General features: G+C 42.8%; 2 protein-coding genes across 2 annotated transcripts; one reads left to right on the forward strand and one right to left on the reverse strand.

The window, feature by feature from the left end:
- Positions 1-234: 234 nt before the first annotated feature.
- On the forward strand, positions 235-1,912 carry LOC119652267 (lysosomal acid phosphatase-like). Its single transcript, XM_038056252.1, has 6 exons — positions 235-433; positions 493-588; positions 706-936; positions 1,001-1,153; positions 1,206-1,598; positions 1,672-1,912. The coding sequence occupies exons 1-6, from the start codon at positions 326-328 to the stop codon at positions 1,816-1,818; spliced, it is 1,128 nt and encodes a 375-aa protein (XP_037912180.1). The 5' UTR covers positions 235-325; the 3' UTR covers positions 1,819-1,912.
- Positions 1,913-10,125: 8,213 nt separating this feature from the next.
- LOC119651938 (lysosomal acid phosphatase-like) lies at positions 10,126-22,578 on the reverse strand. The gene is made up of 6 exons (XM_038055789.1): positions 22,332-22,578; positions 22,178-22,273; positions 10,982-11,212; positions 10,785-10,931; positions 10,341-10,727; positions 10,126-10,288 (listed from the first exon to the last, which is right to left on the reverse strand). Exons 1-6 carry the CDS (start codon positions 22,422-22,424, stop codon positions 10,145-10,147), a joined length of 1,098 nt encoding a protein of 365 aa, XP_037911717.1. The 5' UTR covers positions 22,425-22,578; the 3' UTR covers positions 10,126-10,144.
- Between the last annotated feature and the right edge of the window lie 388 nt (positions 22,579-22,966).

The following is a 22,966-nucleotide window of genomic DNA, read 5'->3' on the forward strand; positions in this document are numbered from 1 at the left end:
TTATCTCGTCCCGCCTAAACACTGACATCAACTAACATAATAGTGAGAAAAATCCACTATCTACTATCATATGCAAATACTGATGTTTACCTATTGTCACAAATTACATTATTTCGTTTGTTGATCTTCAGCTTCATCTACCCGTAACGTTGATCACTATAGTTATTTCAATTGGGTAAAATGATAATACTCTTGCATGCAAACCTTGGGAATCACCCGCCCTAATTTGTTACATTTAAAAGGTTTTTTTCTGGGTTTCTCATTGCTAATAGAACCATTAAGCACTCTAGTAGTTTATAAATGTTTTTTTCTCTTGTCGTGCCACATGGAGCTAACAAAATCCAAGGAAGGTTTGCTTTTATTGTTTAGTGCGCTAGTGATCACTTCATTGGACCATGTCTGCGGAAAGCCTGCACTGAAAGCTGTTTCAATGGTAATTCGTATATTTCATTTGTTCGTGTTGGCAGTAACCTTAATCTTATGTGATTCCAGTTAACTCGGCATGGAGATCGGTCACCGTTGATGACTTACCCCCTTGATCCATATTTAAATTACTCCTGGCCCGGAGGTCAAGGATCTTTATCACCGGTGGGTATTAAAATCATTGTGATATGTTGATTTAGATTTTATGTTGATAGAACTATTTTGTAAGATAAAGTGATAATTTTGAAATTCTTTTTGGTGATTTTTCTCAAAACTGTGCAGATAGGCGCCCAACAGCTCTACCATTCTGGGGTAATCAAGTCCCTTCGATATTCATCCCTCCTGAATAGAAGTTGCCATAATAAATCGTGCAGCATAGATACGAATAATATCCTAGTTCTAAGCAGTTCCGCCAGGAGATGTATCTCAAGCGCAACACACTTCCTAGATGCATTTCTGAAAGGTACTTGGTCCCCAGATTTGATCCGAATAATCCTTCAAGATGAAGACGAGGTAGTTTAAATTAGAGATTCAAGTACCATGACTACCGTGATAACCACATCCCTTTGATATACAGATTATACGTCCTCCTGGAAAACCGTGCTCTGATTATGAATACTTATACATCCGCGGGCCCGAATGGAATACACCTGAAGTGATTCATATTATTGATCGGCAGAGCCCCAACGGTCGTAAGTTTCTGAATATTTTGGAGGAGAACACAGGATTGGTAATTAACTTGAATATGCATTGCTTTCAATATTTTCCTAATTTTCCTACAGACCATTAAAAACACTTACGATATACTCGCACTTGAAGATATTTTACTCATCCAGCTCGATCATGGCCTCGAGCTACCTGCCTGGGTGAAATCGATTTATGACAAACATTTGAATCCAATGGCCCTGGCTTTATTCGATCTGTGGAGCTCCTCGGATTACATGAAAATTCGTGGAGGGCGTCTTTTAAACGACATAATTGAACGCCTCCAGAGCTACACCGAAGGATCAAGCAATCAAAACATTCTTCTCTATTCAGGGCACGACACAACGATAGCTAGCTTGATACATACCTTAGGGGTAAGAAAGCAAACTGACATCAGGCCTAATTATGGAGCAATGCTATCCCTCGAGTTGTACGAAAACATTGAAGTTAAAAATGATTTAGAAATCAAGGTAAGGCGTCCAAAATTGTTATCATTCAGATTATTAAGATTTACCAGTTAAAATATGTGGAAATTTTCCCTAGATCGTCTACTACCAAAAGCACTCAGACAATGACCCAATAATTATTGAAATACCGCATTGTAAGGTTCCCTGCCCCTTTAAGAAGTTCTCGATGAACATGCAAACGAAACTAATCAAAAACTACAAGGAATCATGCATACGAAGTTAAAGCCTGCAACTATCTATTCCGAGAAAAAGAGTGCATTTCCTGTAATATAAATTTTAGGTCGAATTCAAAAGCACAATAAAGAATGGAAAAAATAGAAAATCAAAATTATGAACAATGATACAAATAACCAAATGGGTGAGTTTAGAACATGTTAGGACCAAAAGGCATTCTTCTTTTTCTTTAACCTCTGTCCCATGCACAAGTTAGGTCGGCTCGTCGTGGTCGCTGGCTCCATTTTGTTCTATCCTGACAGGCGCGAGACGCCCTTCATTGTCCTTTATAGTCGGCCAACACTCAGAACCATAGAGTCCCACTTAGCGGACAACACTGCGAAAATTTCAGATTTGTGACGTTCGTTGATCATCATCATCATTAACGGCGCAACAACCGGTATCCGGTCTAGGCCTGCCTTAATAAGGAGCTCCAGACATCTCGGTTTTGCGCCGAGGTCCACCAATTCGATATCCCTAAAAGTTGTCTGGCGTCCTGACCTACGCCATCGTTCCATCTTAGGCAGGGTCTACCTCGTCTTCTGTCTCCACCATAGATATTGCCCTTATAGATTTTCCGGGCTGGATCTTCCTCATCCATACGGATTACAGCCCACCCTAACCTATTGAGCCGGATTTTATCCACAACCGAACGGCCATGGTATCGCTCATAGATTTCGTTGTTATGTAGGCTACGGAATCCTCATGTAGGAGGCCGAAAATTCTTCAAAGGATTCTTCTCTCGAACGCGGCCAAGAGTTCGCAATTTTTCTTGCTAAGACCCCAAGTTTCCGAGGAATACATGAGGACTGGTAAGATCATTGTCTTGTACAGTAAGAGCTTTGACCCTATGGTGAGACGTTTCGAATGCAACAGTTTTTGTAAGCTGAAATAGGTTCTGTTGGCTGACAACAACCGTGCGCGGATTTCATCATTGCAGCTGCTCTCGATTGTGATTTTCGACCCTAGACAGGAGAAATTATCAACCGTCTCAAAGTTGTATTCTCCTATCCTTTTTCTTCCCATGTGACCAGCGCGGTTTGATGTTGTTGGTTGGTTGGTTTGCGGTGCTAACGTTGCCACCATATATTTTGTCTTGCCTTCATTGATATGCAGCCCAAGACCTCGCCCCGATTGCCGCCTGCTCGATCTGGATGAAGGCAGATTGTATGTCTCGGGTGGTTCTTCCCATGATATCGATATCGTCAGCATAGGCCAGTAGTTGTGTGGACTTAAAGACGATCGTACCTCTTGCATTTACCTCAGTATCACGGATCACTTTCTCGAGGGCCAGGTTAAAGAGGACGCATGATAGCGTATCCCCTTGTCGTAGACCGTTGTTGATGTCGAATGGTCTTGAGAGTGATCCTACTGCTTTTATCTGGCCTCGCACATTGGTCAGGGTCAGCCTAGTCAGTCTTATTAATTTCGTCGGGATACCGAATTCTCTCATGGTCGTGTACAGTTTTACCCTGGCTATGCTATCATAGGCGGCTTTAAAGTCGATGAATAGATGGTGCAACTGTTGTTCATATTCCAACAGTTTTTCCGTCGCTTGCCGCAAAGCGAAAGTCTGATCTGCTGCCGATTTGCCTGGAATGAAGCCTCTTTGGAATTTGCCAATGATGTTCTGAGCGTATGGGGCAATCCGACCTAGCAAGATGGCAGAGAATATCTTATAGACGGTACTCAACGTGATACCCCTATAATTGTTGCACTGTGTCATATCTCCCTCTTTATGTATGAGACAGATAATGCCTCGTTGCCAACCGTCAGCGATTGATTCGCTGTCCCACACCTTGAGCACAAGTTGATGAAATACTTGGTGTAACTGGTCGCCTCCATATTTAACCAATTCGGCTGTAATTCCATCGGCTCCTGGCGACTTATGATTTTTTAGCCGATGAATTGCACGGACTGTTTCTCCTAAACTTGGTGGTGGCAGTATTTGTTCGTCGTCTTCAGTTGGCAGGACCTCTAACTCGCCGATGTTCTGATTGTTCAGTAGCTCATCAAAGTACTCAACCCATCGCTCTAATATGTCCATTCTGTCGGAAATCAGATTTCCCTCTTTGTCTCGGCAGGATGAGCATCGAGGTGAATAAGGCTTCATCCTGTTGACTTGTTGGTAAAACTTCTGCGTCTGGTGCGGTTGCTCCCTGTACTTTTTGAGTTCACAGGCTTGTTGGTTCTCCCAGGTTTCCTTTTTCCGTCTGTGAAGTCGCTTCTCCGCTCGACGGAGTTCGTGATAAGTCTCTGAAGGTATCCTTCTCCGACTCTGCAGTCTCCTCTGTAGGGGCGTGAACGTTAATGAGGCTTATATTTCTAAACTTACCTCGCAAGCGCAGAGTGCATAGCCGTTTGTTTATGTTTTCAAGGCCGATAACAGCAGCAACTCCGAGCACACGCTTTACTGGATGGCCACTATAATACATGGTATAATAGCTCTTCTCCGGGAAACCGGTCCCTGCCCAACGCATCTCCTCTAACGTTGTTACATCAGCCCTATATTGGGACAGGGTATCGGCTAGCTTCTCAGCAGCTTCATCTCTGTACAGGGAGCACACGTTCCATGAGAAAATGCGGAAATCGTTATTCCGTTGTCGTTGCCGGGTTCGTCATTGTATAATCCGCGCTTCGCGTTTCGGATGCATTTTATGCGAGAAACTTTCTACGCACTTTTTCCATTCGAAATACATACATATTACAGACGTAGATATTATGCTCATGCTAAACAAACAAACATTGTCTATTACCGAATACTGGTTTTAGAATCCACGAAATTCACATGAAATGTAAATGTTTCACCTTCTATAACTTTGTTCAGAATAGTTGGATTTCAAACTTAAAATTTCCCAAAGTTATGCCTTATGTTATACCTTATGCAAGTGGATGAACTTAAGGGGGTTTCCCGATAAATTTCTGTAATATGCTAATATACTCTTATTAATTTTATTTATGCAGATATCGGAACGGGATGTATTTTGGCTGATGCATTTGACTAGATTTCGATTAGATACACCTTTGTGATTTTTTTTCAGATTTTTCGGTTGGATAGGTTCTAAGAATGAGACTTGTTACATTTTTTGAGGGTCATATTTTGGGAAGAGAGGGGGAGGGGGTCTGCTTTCCAGCTAGAAAATCAAGATATCCAAGGTTTTTTCTTAGGTTCCCAACATAGACTTGTCGCTGAAGTAACGACGAAAAGCCTTCATGGATTTCCAGAAGGACTTGACATTTTTCGTTACAGATAAGTCACGCCAACGCTTCCACTTCGCGCCAGCAACAACCATCTTCCGTAGACGTTTGGCTTCCTCAAATAGGAAAAAATTTGCGGTACTGGATCTTGCCCTGAATCGCCTATACGCGATTTGTTTCCTTTTAAAGTACAATTTAAGCTCCGGGGCCTGCCACCTCTTCGGCTGGCCCATGTAGTTAGTGCAAATGAAGCCTTTTGGAAATATCCGTTAAGCGTTTGACACGAAGCAATGAATGCAATGCCTCAGGTGGCGAAGACAATAATGGGAATTTCATCTTGTTGAAGAAACAGCACATTTTAGGCTTTCTCCAGCGATCTCCAATTGAGCCATTAAACCAATTCGAACGAATTGTTATCAATTGTGTAATCGTATTGAAAGACTTGAAGTATTTCTTTTTGTCCGTCGAAAATGATCAAGTTGTAAATCTATGAAATATGATCGACGAATTCTAAATGTCAACCAAGCCGTTTGACGTACTGCCTCTCTTTCTCTTTGTGTTTGCAAAGCATGAGGCGGGGTCATACTAACGAAACGCTTTTCTCGTGCGATTTATTGTTCATCTGAAGTGGGTTGGTTCGCATTACTGTAAAGTTTAGTTGCCTTACAGCTTCGCAGTGAAAGACTAGATCTTCTCGCTTAGAACAGTGTAAAGCTGGCTTCACACGATGCTAGTAACTCGTAAAAGACACTAAAACCGAGTTCTCCCTTTTAGTACTTTCCCTCCGTAAATTGGTGTTCTGTGTTCCAGTAGATTACTCGGTGCAAGTATCCATACATGATTGGACTGTACGCCGTAATAGCACCATAGGAGGTCGATTACATGTTCAACGTCCAGCGCCCTACACACTGCTTTATGCAGATGATGTTTTCCTAGCATCTGATAGCAAAAATGATCTGGAGCCACTTGTCCAAAAATGGAATGATCGCCTCATTCAACACGGTTTCAGATTGAACCTAAACAAAACTGAATTTTTGACAACCGATCCCCATGAAACAGGCACAATCACTGTCAGCGGCAGTGATCTGCCCAGAACTGAGCGATCTAAATACCTCGGGTCTACGCTATCAACCAATAGAGAACTGCGTTATGAAATTGCTCCACGCATTAACGCAACCTGGATGAAGTGGTGTTCCATAACTGGTGTTCTTTGTGATCGACGTATCAACGAAAGTCTTAAATCTAAAATTTACCGCAATGTCGTCTGTCCTGTCGCTCTCTATGGTTCTGAGTGTTGGCCGACTATAAAAGACAATGAACGGAGTATTGCGGTAAGGGAGACGAAGATGTTGCGTTGAAGTAGTGGCATGACACGTTTTGACCACATCCGCGCGATCGATCTGGGGTTGCACCGATCGTGGAAAAACTGCAAAAGAGGCGTATTCGATGGTATGGTCATGTAATTCGTGCTAACAAGAAGTAACTTGCCAAGATTGGTCTGAACATCGAAGTCGATGGTAAACGACCAAAAGGCAGATCGAAACAACGGTGGCTTGATACGCTGGTTAGGGATTTAAAAGCCTCAAGATTGCATCCAGATCAGGCATTCGATAGAGCCAAATGGCGAAACCGATCGCGACGAGCCGACCCCGCTTGTGAATGGAAAAAAGGCTGAAGAACAAAAAGAAGAAGTCGATTGCTACTGAAGCAACAGTTGACTGTATAATCAGTTAAAATGAGCAGATGGGAAGAAGAAACCACTTTTACATTTGTGGAACTACATATATAGAGTATTTAGCAATATGAAATTTAATTCAATACTATTCAAAAGTTGACTTTAGTTATGGTACATATAATTATTATTTAGCAAAATCATGAAAAACTATACAAGGGAATGTCGCAAACGCAGCAAGTGGAATGTTTGCTTAGGTAGTTTCTGCGAATGGGTCCGTTAAAAAAATCATCACTTTCTACCCCTCCCACTCTCCGCCTTTCTAATAAATCTCAAAACTAAGTACTAATCGAGACCTTTCATTTGATACCCAACATGATGCATGTATGGGGACCACCCCTTAATCTCAACGTAAGAAGATGTCACTCACTACATGAAACTGTGAACGCCCAGACAGTTTCCACTTTCTCACCAAATTTCGTGTCAATCGGTATAGTCGTTTCTGAGAAAAGTGCGTGTGACAGACAAACAGACCTGCGCGGAGTTGCCAGATCTCCCATCAGGCGCGTCCCTTGGTGCGGATAAGGGAATGCAGGCGGATGGGTAGGAATATGCATATGAAGCAAACGCCCACCCGTGGATACAAACTGGCTATGGGAAGGATACCCAGAAATAAAACCAAACATGGAGGAACAGAAGGAGAATAAAGTTACGGTGCAGGGCTTCGGAAACCTAGTAAAGGCGGCTTTTGGGAGCACCGATTTGCCTTATCGACACGGCAGGAAAGATGCTCGAAAAGATCATCTACAACAGACTGCTCCCTATCATCGAATATAAGGATGGACTATCGGGGCGACAATTTGGATTTCGTCAAGCTGGCTCGAGACGCGATGTCATCTAAAAAAAGCGTTGGTCATCAAAAATGCGTTTAATTCCGCAAGTGAGGAGTGAATGAAAAGCTCACTGGCTAAAACGGGTGTCCCTAGTAATTTGACTAAGCTCCTGGACAGTTACCTTTCGGAGAGGACACTTTGGTACAACACGGATGAGGGATCCAAGCAATACACCGTCACCGCAGGAGTACCGCAGGGCTCAGTGTTGGGTGCTACCCTGTGGAACGTCATGTACAATGGGGTCCTTGTCCTTCCCGTGCCAAAGGAGGCCACGATAATCGGTTTCGCAGATGATATAGCTGTGGTTGTCGTCGCGAAACAACCTGAAGACGTTGAAATGTACGCTAACGAAACCATTAGCGCCATAAAAGCGTGGCTAGAGATGGCTCAGCTTGACCTTGCGGGACAAAAGACGGAGGTGGTCTTGATTACCAATCATAGGAGGAGGAGTGCGGTTAATATTCGTGTTGGTGGTCACGTCATCACTTCGAAACCGGTTATCACATACCTCGGGGTGATGATTGACGCTTAAATCAATTTCAAGGGACATCTGGACTATGCCTGTGAGAAAGCGGCAAATACCAGCGTATCATTAGCACGGATGATGCCTAACATTAGAGCCCCAAGATACAGTCGCAGATTACTTGTAGCCGGAGTGGTTCGCTCCACACTATTATACGCGGCACCAGTTTGGAGGAAGCACTAGCGTGTGATAGTAATCGTAGGAGGGTAAATATGACTTACCGCTTAGTGGCGCTAAGGGTGTGCAGCGCCTTCAGAACAATATCAGGCGAGGCAGCGTGTGTTATTGCGGGAATGATCCCGATAGACATTCTGACAAGTGAGACACGCTCCCTATACGAGACAAGGAAGATAAATCCTCCTAAAAAGGCTGCAGAATACCGAAAGGCGGCAAGGCGAGAGTCGCTGGAGAAGTGGCAGTAACGGTGGGACGACTCGCAGAGGGGTCGCTAGACCCACACTTTGATTCCCCGTATTGAGGAGTGGATCCAGCGACAACACGGCGAGATAAACTACCTTCTGACGTAATTCAGGCTGGATGATTCTCCCTTTTGTCTGGAATGTGGTTGCACACCTGAGGGCCCGGAGCATGTTATGTTCTACTGTTCACGATTTTTCTCGGAAAGGAGGAGTCTGGAACACTCCCTGAAAACCAACCTAAGCCCGCAGAACATCGTCAGGGAAATGTTGAAGTCGGAAGGAAACTGGTGTACGGTGAACTCCTTAATCAAAAGAATACAGGAGGAACTTGGAAGAGCGGAGCGCGCAAGGAGGACGCGAAGAACGGAAGGCGAAGCAATGCTTTGCGACGGTTCCGCGGGGAAGGAAGAAGGAGAAAGTGAGGGTGGCTTTAGTGGGTGACAATCCCACACGCGGCTGCAACCTGGCGCGGCAGTGTCTTTATAAGATTTCCACCTCCATCCATAACAAAAAAAAGACAGACAGACAGACAGACAGACAGAAGGACAGACAGACAGACATTGAACCGATAAGGTTTTGTTTTGCAAACCAAACCTTGAAAAATCGGACCAGCCCTTGTTGAACCCGACATTGTTTCATATTTAGATATACATACAAAGATACCATAAACCCATATATGGCACGTCAACCATCACTACACGCCATCGAAATTCTTCGTTCCCGGTTTTCCGAAAGGCCTACATTCCTTCTCCACACTTCGCTGCCCCGTAGTAGCATTGCATAATCCGTAATTACATTAATAGTATATGCATAGGTGTCTGGTCTGGTTAACGAAGTTCTTCATTAATTGTTGCCTCTGGCCAGAATATCAGCATAGTCGAGGTAATTAAGGAAAAATAACGTCACCATTCAAGCAGTGCAAACCTTTCCGCCAAGGCAGCAAAACGAATGTCACTGGCAATAAGAAAACAACAGCAACAAAATGGAACTCTGGCGGAAATTGCCTTGGACTTTAAAGCTTTTATCTTGATACAACACGTAACATTTTTCTGCGTCATATAAGATCTAAACTCCGTACACTGCTCCAAAACGATCTGCAAGTTTTTAATGTTGTTAATGATCAGGATGGAAGTTTTCAGAGTGGAAGCCAGATTCTTCTCTGTCTACTAAGCCATCGAGGCTCTCCTTAATGCGTTCCAGGACGATTTTGGCTAATATATCCGCAAGAGTGAGAATCACGCAAATACCTCTCCAGCTGTGACACTCAAGGCGGGTGGCATTTCTTAACGATCATTCACTTATTGGAAATGATCCCAGATTCCTAGCATTCAACATTCTTCATAGGACCATCCAAAGGCTTGCCACTACCTGCAAGCTCTTTCATGATGCTGTATATCTAAGTGAGACTGTTGCTTCTTGTGGCAACTTCTGCTTGCCTTAATTAATGTACCTTACCGTTTTTAGGAAGATACCCAAAATTTGTAAACTAGAACGGATTCTGATTTAGGAACAACGTAATGGCAGCATTAAACCAGGTTGGTTACTTTACCCACGAAGACCATCAGTCTATTTACCTAGCATAAAATTATAGTTATTAAGTAAAACCGATAAAAACTGCAGAAACCTTATTTTTATTCTGAGCACACTTCATCATAGTTTGATACAAGCTTCGACTGGACGGTTTCTTTGAATTGATTGAACGGACAAGGAGCCGCGCAATTTGGTATTTGAATGTCGATTGGGTTGTCATCTCCGTAATATAAATAGTAGAAGATCTGGAACAATCCATTGTTAATAAAGTTATCAATGGAACTTTAAATCGCTTACTTTTACTTCTAAATCGTCTGCAATCTCCGCGTTCTCATGAAGTTCCAAATGCAACATCGCTCCATAAGAAGGTCGGGCTTCAGTTTGATCCTTGATTTCTAGTAACTGCACCAGACCCGAAACGGTTAAATCATGGGCCGAATAGAAAATTATGTTCTGAGCACTAGTTCCGAAAACAAATCCTTCAAGTCTATCTATCATATCCTTCAATAGACGACCACTACGAATTGTCATAATGTCCGATTTGCTAAATATATCGAAGAATACGTCAGTTAAGGGTACGAGATATTTGTCATAAACTGATTCAGCCCATGCAGGAATGGCGAGTCCATTTGCCAGTTGAATAAGGGTCGCATCTGTAACGGTCACTATAGCACTTCCGATATCCTACAAAAAAACTGAAGTAAATATAATTACGAACTCTTTAGACTGATTCACACAGACCATCCCTGTAGAACTTTCGATGTACGCAATTAGTTGCTGTCCCTCATCACTTTGAAAATCTACCACTTTAGCAAATTCGGGCGAATTTATGTCAACATTAAAGTCGGTGTCATATTTAGGGCAAGGCTTTCCTGGGTAAACCAAAATCTGAAATATAACATGTTAGAACTAAAATTGTGGCAGCGTCCCCCGCATACCTCATCTTCTTCTGCCGGTGGAACATTCATCAAGTCCTTAGGCCACTCGATACCTACGAATGCATCCAAGAAACTTATCGCACTCTCAATGCATCTTACAATTGAACTGCTTTGAACGTAAATGTTATCCAAACTAAGAGTGCAGGAGCCTACACCACAGTTCTCAGCAAATAGAGGTGAATACCTGCTTGCCTTTATTAGTCCGGACCGAAATAACTCACGAACCCCTTTCTAGAAATATATTAAAATTTTATTAAGACTTAAAGTTGGGGCAGTAGCAAATGCAATCCAAGAGGAGAGAAGCTATTTGATTTCATCACTTCAGCTGGTCTTATGACTGCAAACGTAGGGTGCGCCCCTACGTTCGTGGGACCGAGAAGAAGCGAAGTAATTGACCTAACCATCTCTACCCCAAAATTGTTAGAGTTGATTACACACTGGCGAGCGCTAGACGAGGTCTCACTGTCAGATCGCCGATATCTAGAATTCAATCTGACTATTGCGGGCGAACAGTCTGCAGTACAAAGACGGAACCCTAGGAAAACGGATTGGGCAAAGTTCAATGAACTTCCTGGCAATAAAGTGCAGTTCCCTAGGCGACTAAGGTCTCCTTTTGTGCTGGAAGATGAATTGAAGACTCTAAACTGCACACTTTTAGAGTACTATGATGAGGCTTGTCCTATTTCCCGAGGCCAAAGCGGTAAAACGGTTCCTTAGTGGAACCGAGAACTGCAAAAACTCAGGAAATCGACCAGGCGGCTTCTAAACCGTGCTTGCAAAAGTAACAAGAACGAAGACTGGTTAAATTTCAGCAACTCACAACGTGAATATAAGAGGCGCGTTAGGTGTTCGAAACGAGACTCCTTTAGAACGTACTGTGAGGAACTGGAAGGCGAAAGAGAGACTTCAAGACTGTGCAGAGTCCTCAAAAGGGATGAGTCAGCCAAGCAGGATTCTCTTAGAAAACCCGATGGTCTTTTCACGAGCTCCAGGCTGGACTCAGTATAGACCCTCCTGGAAGTACACCACCCGGGAGAACGGATGAGAGAGGTGATAGGGGGAGAGTTGACGGTTCTTGCAACCCCTTCAACACGCAAGTGTTGCAAGGAGAACTGGAACACTGCGAAAGCGGTTGTTACCCATGAAAAGGTGAGAGCTGTCATACTGTCCTTTGAACATTTCAAAGCATCTGGCATGGATGGCATCTATCCAGCAATGCTAAAGGAGGGTATGGAGCATTTAGAGCGACCTCTAAGAAATATTTTTTGAGGATGTCTTCCTCTGGGCCACGTGCCTTCTTCTTGGCAACAGGTTAAGGTAGTTTTCATACCGAAACCTGTTAAAGATGACTATTCTAATCCAAAGAACTTCAGACAGATCAGCTTGACTTCATTCTTGCTGAAAGGTTTGGAGGGACTGGTGGAGCGTCATATTCGTGGAAACGCACTTAGGTCACACCCACTTAGTGAAAACCAACATGCTTACCAACGTGGAAAGTCCTGTGAGTCTGCTCTTCATTCTTTGGTCACAAAGATAGAGGATGCAACTTTAAATGGTGAGTACGCGATGGGAGTGTTCGTGGACATTGAAGGGGCTTTTGACTGTGCGCCTTTTCAAAAACTTTGTGATACCGCATGAGCGCATGGTGTTTATGATGCTTTAATTAAATGGACCCATGCCATGCTACCGCAAAGATTGCTGCGCGCTGAGGTAGGGGTCGATCGCTACCTGACTACAGAAGCAACGAAGGGTTGCCCCAAGGAGGTGTGCTTTCGTCACTTCTGTGGAGTATGCTGATCGACTCACTGCTATGCGAACTGGTAAATTTGCCAATACATGCTCAAGCTTATGCTGATGACGTGGCTGTACTTGCGGTTGATCGGGATCTTGGAACGGTGTGTAAGAATATACAACGTGCCGTTGATTTGATAGACAGCTGGTGCCTCAGACATGGTCTGTCAGTTAATCCAAATAAAACCACAATGGTTTTATTCACAAAAAGGAGAAAACTGGATGGACTTTACCTCCCTGAGCTGAGGGCTACTACCCTTCAACTCTCCGAAGAAGTGAAATATCTGGGAGTCACTCTAGATAAAAAAACTTCTTTGGAACAAACATGTAGAGGTAAAGATGAAACGAGTTCTCACAGCTTATGGGCTGTGCAGACGGACCTTTGCCTCGACATGAGGACTACCATCATTAGGCCGATGTTCGTATATGCATCCATAGTGTGGTGGGTTAAGGTGAGACAAAAAGGTTTTCACCGTGAACTAGGCGTACTGCAATGAGAGCAGCTCATAGACTAATTCGATTAGATCTATGGGAAAACAACGGATCTCGGGGGCACAGAGCATTGGAAGAGTTACTGGGAGGACTGAATCCAGTTCTTACAATGCCTTCTGATCCTCGTGTCGCGATTCATCTGTTTGGTAGAAGATATGAAATTACCCTGAAGCGTAGAGAAAACTGGGAAGACCCAGAGGAATGCGTGGTGGGATATACGGAAGTCTTCTACACCGATGGCTCAAAAACAGAAGAGGGTTCTGGAGCCGGAGTCTACCTCTCGAATAAAAACGAGAAGTGGGCTTTTCCTTTGGGACAATATGCAACGGTTTTTCAAATTGAAGTTTATGCGATCCTAAGGGTGGCAAACTAGGTGATTGACGAGCCGTTGAAGGGCAGGCGCATCGCAATCTGCGGTGACAGTCAAGCTGCACTGAAGGCATTGAGCAGTCCTTTGATCACCTCGAAAATCATTCAGGAATGCAGAAACCGTTTGAACTCTATGTCTAGATTCAATACGGTGGAACTACTCTGGATACCTGATCACTGTGGCATAGAGGGAAGTGAAATCTCCGACGCTTTAGCGAAAGAGGGGTCAACTCCCCTATGCCGGGACCGGAGCCAGCAATTGGAGTATCAGTAGCATTGGCTAAATCTGTTTTCAAAAACTGGGAACAAGTTTCCCATAATGACAGGTGGCAGAGCCTAAATGCTGCTCGACACACCAAACTTTTCCTGCCAGAACCGAACATACGTACCGCAAAGTTTATCCTGTCGAAAAGCAGGAGGACTTGCAGGTGTGTTGTGGGCATTCTGACAGGCCATGATTCACTAGCTGGGCATATGTTCAGAATAAGAATTACCGAAGATGATACGTGTTCCTCCTGTAATGAGGAAGCGGAATCCAAGGAGCATTTCCTATGTGAATGCCCTGCCTATGAACGCATCAGGCATCAGATCTTCGGTGCCGATTTTCTCCAATTGAGACGGGTAGCATCACATCCACTAACGGAAATCCTGTGATACGTTAACGAATCCGGAATATTCCGTTAGACGGGGGAGGCGAGTACAATGGGCCAACACGGCCTGAGTCCTCAGAAGCTGTAGCTTCTCCCCCACCATACACACACACACACAAGGCTTAAAGTTTTGTAATGGAGGGTGGATATAAAATATAATGATGGATTTAGGAAGCGTAGAGTTTCATATCCTTTCTTTGGCAGTATACCGGAAGGCATATTGCATTAAATGTTTCTTTGCGGTTTGTTTATTTTTGATTTAAACATTTACAAAGCAGACTCACAAAAGAGGCCCTTGAAGAAGCTGACAACAAATACGCGGCTACTACCACTGGCTTTACTTGAATACCGTACAAAAATCCAGTACCGCAAAAAGTAATCTAAAGTAGTATAGTCGCAGCCCAGTTCAGATGTCACCATCTTGGTACCACCATCAACTCAGCACTTAAAAAAAAATCGACATCTCTTTCGAATCCGATTGTGTAAATCCTACAGTCAGAGGATGCCTAGTTTAGTAGTATTTACAACCGAAGGACATTCTCGACTGTTATGCAAAAAAAGGCACGCCTTTTTAGGTAAAATATCGTTGACTGTTATTGGCAAAATCGCCAGTTAGCGGGCGAGGGTTCAAACGCAAAGATCGATTCCGGGCCGGTTTGTCGGTAGATCGCAAAGTGATTTTAAGGGGGCAAAACCTGACCTGATATGGGCACTGCTACCTGTTTACACGCCTTCCTTACAAGCCTGAATAGCTGAGTGAATTCTTGACATCAGTAGGACGGTACATTTTTTACTTGATCAAATAGTTTGTTGAAAAATTATCGATATTAGCAAGAATATTACTTGCCAGAATTCGAAAACTCCAATGAACGAATGCGGGTAGAGAACCTAATGATACTAAAAAATTCGTCGAAGGAGAAAACTTAAGAGAATAACGCAGAAACACATTAATTTGCCAAGCAAAGGACCGGTAAATAATTTTTTTCCTCCCATTATTGATTTATACAAAGTAAATCCGAGAAAAATTCAGCTAAAGCGTGAAAATTATGCGGGCCCTTTATTATCTCTCCGACTTGAGTTATTTGATTGTGCCAATATCCCCCGCTCCCACTCCAGAAAATTTCGCAACTAATCAACTATTCTCCCCTCTTCGCCTAGATGTATTGTCGCACACTATCCGCAACTATAATAAAGCTTTGGCATTATCGACTACAGTTTGGAGGTTGGGCACATCGTTCCTCGCACGTGATGGACATTTAAGGGAACCATAACCCTCTAGAGACTCACCACAAACTTACATTCTTTTCGAACCAGACTACATTCAGGAGACTCCCTCATTTCGCTATATAAGTAATTTGTAGCTTCTCTAGACTTCTTTCCGTCTTAATCACCTACCGCCATTTGCGGTAAAATCTCTTGGTACAGGTACCTTATTTAATCATTCCTCTAGAAATGGTTGGGGGTCCATCACTTTTGTCGCAAAAATGTCTCAACAATTAAGGCCACACAGATTTTCTACTGCCCCTTCGCAAGCTGGAGTAACATTAGCCAATCGACACGAAGAGAATAATCCTCATTAAACTATTGAAACATGTTGTGCATTACGTGGCACTAATAAAAATCGGACTCATAACAGAACCAGTGCCGGTTTTTCGTTGCTTAGTCGGACCAACTTCGGTGACCAGCGCCACGCCAACTGCGCAAAGCCTAATAATGGACTCCCTCCATTGGGTTTTCAGTTATCTACCTTTTTCCACCCCAATGCTGGTATAGTGGTTTCCCATGCATGGTGTAACCCACAATGCAGTTGTCATACTTTCTTAATGAAGGACCTATCCACCAATACTTCCACCTGCTAATAAACCCATCGAAGGATATCTCGCCCGAATGAGGGGTTCATTTGAAATTGTACCAATCCATTGTACTCAGGTCACACGAGGTAGACATGAGTTGAGTTCATGCCATCATTGGCATTGTTATCAACTTAATGTCGTAGTTATGTACATTGCCAGGTTTTGGACAGAACAACGGGCACGGATTTAGTGCTGTTAATGCATCAAACAGCATTAAGTTCTGTTCCACCATCAGCGGAAATAACGCTTACTACACGTAAAAACTGTCCAATACTCTCGACGTTCGTTCCATTAATACAAATAAGAAAAGTGGCATGACTGGTCAGATTGACAAAATTAGTTCCGTTCCTGCTTATTTTCAGTCCAACCCCGATTGCCCTTCCTCTAAATCAAAACCCACTTGGCCGAGATCCATATCTCAGTAGGAAAACCAGCATATACATTAGTGTCATCGAAGCGTTTGAGGGTCGGTTAATCCCCCAGCACAATTGAAGTGTTTGAGTGCGTTAATTTTCTCCTTGTCTGCCAACCAAAGGAGCATGCAGGACGACATCGATAACAAGAAGAAACAGTATCATTGACATCATACAACCTAGCGGGTCCCGTTTCGAACGCAAATTCAGATTTTAAACTGATGCAGCGCGTGACATTTTGGGCATTGGTATGTCACTCTGATAATAGATATTAGTTCCTTCGGAATGCTGACCTGCGTGGAGCATTGCAGATGCATTCCATGTAGCCACTGCCGAAAGCTTACTCAAAATCGATGAAAACCACGCGATTTAACCCCGCGATCTCTGGCAAAATGATGCAACAAGTGTTATTGTGGTCAGTATAGGAAGAAGACCTCCCTGTCGATTAAATTTTCAAAGTGTGCTTTCATTCTTTCCAGAATAATTTCAACTTGTATTTTTGCGGCCGGATGAAGCACAGAAATACCACTCCAGGTGTCTTTTTCCGGAATCTTAATAAACATCTTTTCTTTCACTCTATATCACTCCAGTTGTCCCACTCATGATAGGTTCCCTTTTCAGCAATCTTAATAACCATCTTTTCGCAGTCGCAACATACAAGCGAAAGTAAGCGACCATTAGATGATGGTCCTTTTCAAGGCCGAAGTCTACACCCATATTAAAAAGGCATCAATAAAATCTACTATTGATCGGTACCTAGTGGTAAGCCCTGTACTGGAAAGGTGTGTCGTTGATGACGAAGTAGTGAAAAATGCACCATTCCTGTTCCGGTCATCGGAACCATGCCTCCTCATCATGCGTGCGAGCATGATGTTGTTAGAACCCATCTTGACATTCAGATCAACCATCACTGTTGTCCCCTTGTCGAAGCATCTCCTAAGGTGTCAGTTGTTTTATTCGACATCAGAAATCTATGTTGGTGCGTTACTTTACACAATTGTGATACTCGTTAACCTAGACCTGAATCTCGCAGCCGAGATCTTCCCAGTTAGCCCTTAGCCCTTAGTCCAGGGACCTTGATTTACAGTAGTCTTCAACAGCAGACCGACACTGAATTCATATCTGCTATCACTAAGCCTTCAAGAGTGCAAAAGCGCGGTACCACTAGACGAATAGGGGTACTCTCTAGAGCCTCACATTACACATACTTCACTTAGACCCAAAATGTCCGACTCATATCGCGGGTGTGTGTAGGTTACAGAAACCAATTATAAACCATTATCGCTGGACAAAGGTCGTAGCCTTGAGATCGGTCTCTGAGACATTGTTTCCTACCCGGTAACAATAAAACTGAAAAAAATACAGATTGCTTGCCTTCAAATTTCGCCAATAAGCGAATGCTTTCTTAAAACCCTACATAAAAGACAACAGTAAACTCTTTTCTTCTTAACTGAAATAAGCTAGCCATACAGGTATACAGATGCTTATTATTAACAGTGAAAAGAAATAACTTTGTCCAGTGATACCAAGTCCTGATGAATAAAGAAGGGAAATGGATATAATTTTCAAATGTGAAGACCAATCTCAAAAATAAAAGTTTCGAGTCGCTTTCATAATGCATCATCAACTTCAAACTCATAAACGGACAATATTATGCATTAAAACTAGGTTAGCCAGTCCCTGCTGATAAAAAAGACACTGCGAATAGCCATGAAAGAGTATTAGGTCTACCACTCGAAAGCACTTAGAGATTTAAAATGCTAAAATTGCAAACGAGGAGCTCACAGAGGACCAATGATAGGCACAGTCTCCATAACGTAATGACAACGACCAAGTCCTTATGAGCTCTGTAAGTAGTATAAACGTCATCGTAAAATCAAAGTGGTTCCATTTTAACGTATCCAAAGATGCCTGAATATCTCCAAATGGCTTTAAATTCATTTAGTTTGGTCAAGTTCTCAATCCTAGAAATCTAGAATCCTGTTAGATCATAACGAACTATTATCGCGACCTAAACTGAAATGAGACTGTTTAGGGGTGTCATATATGGAGAACATACGGATAGAAGGCAAGTACTCCATTGTACATGATATTTCAGAGTTAGGACCCCAATCCAGAAAATTGAGAAACAGCTGCCGTGGTCTACCTCTTACTAGAGTATCCAGGAACGCCTTCTCTAGCCAAAGTGAACTTAATCTAACACCAAACGGCCGAACTTAAGTCTTCCTGATTTCTAGCGGTACCACCGTATACCGTGTATACACCAACCGTCATTAACATACCTTCCGAACCAAAGCCTCGACCACTGCTGTGGTGTAGACTCTAAAACGGGCTCACCAAACCTGAAACGGCCGAAATACGATCTATTAGCTCGAAGAACCGGATCAGCCGTATATATTTCGATCTCTTCAACATTTTCATTATAGTGCCTAAAAGGGCAGATACCCAAGCCGATTCGGTTACAAAAACAATTTTTGTCTCTTCCACCGGAAACACTCACTCTACAATGAAGAACATATGCCTACTTTTAACAGTCAACTTGAAGGCCCAGTTTATAAGTTTCCTTCCAATCTCGTAGTTCCTCCTCAGTAACCACAAGAATCGAGAAGGCGTCCTGGTCTTTTCTGGCATATCACCTTATCGTGGTCCGATAGCCTCTGGTAGTTGCGCAAGCTGATAACTAAGATGAGACCCACACTAGATGCAGCATGCTCTTCAGTTGGTGGCGAACATAAAAGTAAGTCCAACCAACTTGTAGCGCGCCAAAGCTTCTTCCTTTCTATTAGCAGCAAAGCTGGCAAAGTTGCAGAACTGCACATATATACATATTTATGATACAAGAGACATGGGTTCGGTTTAACAAAATGTAAGGTATTAGATGAGGAACTTACAGCGTGAATGTAATAGGCTCGTAAACTGCTCAAAGCGAGACGCCGTTCAAACAAACTGTGAGGAAAGCTTTCAAAAATTCCGTAAAAAAGATGGTCAGCAAAGTAGAACTATCTTATACAACCGGATGAAACTTTCACGAACTCGGTAGTTATGTCTGTACAGACTCTTTTGGAAATACATTATCCGGAGGAACCAGTGATAGAAATGGAAGAGGGAGTTCGCGATTTGAACAAACCTTCATAACGAAAACCTGGAAAAGATAACTATTCGAACCCAAAGAACTTCAGACAGATCAGGGAAGACTGACTGAACAACACATCTGTCGGTCGCGCCCACCAAATGAAAACCAACATGCTTACCAGCGTGGGAAGTTCTGTGAGTCTGCTCTTCACTCTTTGGTTTCAAAGATAGAAGATGCAAATCTGAAAGGCGAGTACGTGATAGAGATGTTCATGGATACTGAAGGGCCTCGATCAAACTTTAATCAAGTCGGTCTATACTATGCGACCGTAAATATTCTTGTATGCTAAAATGGGTACTGATTGCTACCTGAAAACCGCTTCTGTTTGATTTGCTAATCGACGCAACCCTTCAACTCTCCCAAGAAATGAAATATTTGGGAGTTATTCTAAATAAGAAATAGAGGAAAAACTGAAAGGAGCCCATGAGCTGCGCAGATAGACCTTTCCCTCGACATGAGGGCAACTCCAAATTCATTACACAATATACCGCCTTTGGATTTATATATCTAGATCGCTGCAATAAGAGCAGCTCATAGACTAATGCGTTTAGGTTCATGAGAAAGCAAAAGACGTGAGGGCGACGGAGTATTGGAAGAGTTACTGGGTGACCTGAATCCAGTTTTTCAATTCCTTTTGATTTTCGAACGCCTTACATCTGTTTGGTAGAAGATATGAAGTTGTCCTGAAGGGTAGAAGAAAACTGGGGTGAACCGGAAGAAAGGATTCCGGAGCAGGAGTATACATTTCCAATAGAAAGGAGAGCTGACCTTTTCCGTTGGGACAATATGCAACGATCTTACAGACTGAATTGTATGCGCTCCTAAGGGCAGCAACTTGGGTGATTAACGACCGGGCAGGCGCATCGCAATCCTCATCGACTGTCAAGCTGCACTGGTCTTTACTATATCTCGGGTCAATGACCTGGATGAAGTGGTTTCCACAACTGGTGTTCTTTATGATCAACGTATCAACGAACGTATCAAATCTAAAATTTACCGCAATGTCGTCCGTCTTGTCGCTCTTTATGGTTCCGAGTGTTGGCCGACTATAAAAGACAATGAACGGAGTCTTGCGATAAGGGAGACGAAGATGTTGTGTTGGAGTAGTGGCGTGATACGTTTTGATCACATCCGCGCGATCGATCTAGGGTTGCACCGACCGTGGAAAAACTGCGAGATAGGCAGCGAGATTGGTCTGAATATCGAAGCCGATGGTAAGCGACCAAAAGGGAGGCCGAAACAACCATTGGCTTGATACGTTGGATGGGGATTTAAACGCCTCGCGATTGCTTCCAGATCAGGCATTTGGTAAAATAAAGTGGCTAAACCGATCACGACGAACCGACCGCGCTTGCGAACGGGACAAAGGCTGAAGAAAAAGAAGAATAAAGAGAATCTACTCTAGGTACCTGGTTACGACGACGAAGAGAAAAATGAAATCTGAAGTGCCTTAGCAAAAAAGGGTTCAATATTCCCATATCGAGACCGAAGCCAATAATTAGGGTATCAGTATCATTGGCAAATGTAATTATAAAAAACTACGAAGGTTCTTTCGTTAATGATTGGTGGTGGAGCGTTAATGCTGGTAGGCATACCAAACTTTCGTGTTAGAACCAAGGTTGGAAGTGGAAAGTTTATTCCGCCTAAGAGCAGCGAAACATGCAGAAATACTTTGGGCATTCCGATCACCTATAATTAACTAACTGGAAATCCTTTCAGAAAATGGATTCTCGAAAATAATGGGTGTCCATCCTGTAATGAGGAAGCGGAAATCAGAGTTTCTATGGGAGTGCTCCCCTATGGACGCATTAGATATCGGGCTGATGTGCTTCAGCTGCAGCTGATAGCACCACATCGACTAACGGAAATTTCTTTAGACGGGGAGTGAAGTACAATATACTAATGGTCAGAGTGCTCAGATGCTTAGCCTCCCTCCCAAATTATATTGACCCATCTTGTTCATTAAAATTTTGAAGCATCCCACGGTGTCCAATTAGCCTCATAGCACAGCTGACTGGAGCAATTCTGCTTGCCTTTCCGTATCGCTTTCTTAAGACTACATCGAATATCCTGGTATTCTTCTTCTAGTTCCTGGTATTCCGGCGTGCTCCTTGCACTTTGCCTGGTGGTGGATACTAAAGATAATATGTTCCAAGAGTCCATCGGAATAGTGAGCTACTCAGATGATATATTCGCTGCCAGCTGCCAGTTCTGTGGAGGCCTTATTCTCCAACCAAACTGAAAGTGCGAACCAGATAGTGGTAAGAAAAATAGCTCCGCTTTCTATGGGCATTGGAGGAAGATATGATTTAGATATTGACTTTGAAATATATGCGAGCATACTATCATCACAGGAATCGTATGTCTTCGACGATGCGGTTTGCAAATCTTTCATCTTTTCGCGGCGGGTCTTATGATGATTAGGATTTCATAGTTAATCAAAACAGGTAATTCTAGGATAGTAAGTTAAATAAAACTAGCTATGGCATTCATACCGGCGATAAAGCTCCAGGACCTCCAGGCCATTTGTAACCAGCATAAGGATCTGTAGGGTAATCTTCGGCTGGCGATCGGTCACCATGCCGAGTAAGCTGCAAGGCAAAGATTTTAAATTTAAATTTAAATTTATTAAACATGGAGACTGCTTACCATAGATACGGCTCTTAGCGTAGACTGTGCATTGATGAAACCAAATAAGCTTATTGTCAAAATAATTAATAAACTAAACGTTAATATTTTCATTTTGGTCTGCGCTTTTCACTTAAGAAATTAATGAATAAATATTGCTCCTACACTAAATACAATTAAATTAAACTATAATTCGAGGTAAAGTCTATTCCGGGCTATTTGATAACAAAAAGCTACCGGAGAACTATGGTGAAGCATGTACCACCCAATAAACTCTTCCAGTGATATGAAGCTTCGCTGGAACCCACTCGCATTTATAGTAAAAGCCAGCCGCAACATCGCAATATTCCAAAGATAAATTTGGTAGTATCATCATTATTCTCTTTCGCAAATACAATCAAATCATAAACTACTATCATAAAACCATTCATGACAATATTTAATGCTCAGTGTACACGCATATCTATTTTTTTTATTCGTTTATTGTTACTTTATTTAGATTTTTTATATCATGAAACGAAGAGATGCTTCGCTTCAAATCTACACGTGATAGTAGTGCGAGATCTTCAATTCGATTGCCTAATAAAAGATAAAATTGGAGAGCCTAGCATGTTTTCTAAAAGTCCCAAGTTCACACTTGTTTCATACATTTCATA

The sequence above is a fragment of the Hermetia illucens genome, chromosome 3 (genome assembly GCF_905115235.1).
Source record: "Hermetia illucens chromosome 3, iHerIll2.2.curated.20191125, whole genome shotgun sequence".
Taxonomy (NCBI): domain Eukaryota; kingdom Metazoa; phylum Arthropoda; class Insecta; order Diptera; family Stratiomyidae; genus Hermetia; species Hermetia illucens.

What these genes read in the sequence shown, in the direction of transcription:
- LOC119652267 (XM_038056252.1), top strand. Translation starts at nt 326, where the DNA reads ATGGAGCTAACAAAATCCAAGGAAGGTTTGCTTTTATTGTTTAGTGCG. An exon ending in GTCAAGGATCTTTATCACCG is followed by an intron (nt 589 to 705) that starts GTGGGTATTAAA and finishes AAAACTGTGCAG; the next exon opens with ATAGGCGCCCAACAGCTCTA. An exon ending in TCCTTCAAGATGAAGACGAG is followed by an intron (nt 937 to 1,000) that starts GTAGTTTAAATT and finishes TTTGATATACAG; the next exon opens with ATTATACGTCCTCCTGGAAA.
- LOC119651938 (XM_038055789.1), bottom strand. Translation starts at nt 22,424, where the DNA reads ATGAAAATATTAACGTTTAGTTTATTAATTATTTTGACAATAAGCTTA. An exon ending in CGCTAAGAGCCGTATCTATG is followed by an intron (nt 22,274 to 22,331) that starts GTAAGCAGTCTC and finishes TTTGCCTTGCAG; the next exon opens with CTTACTCGGCATGGTGACCG. An exon ending in CACCGGCAGAAGAAGATGAG is followed by an intron (nt 10,932 to 10,981) that starts GTATGCGGGGGA and finishes GTTATATTTCAG; the next exon opens with ATTTTGGTTTACCCAGGAAA.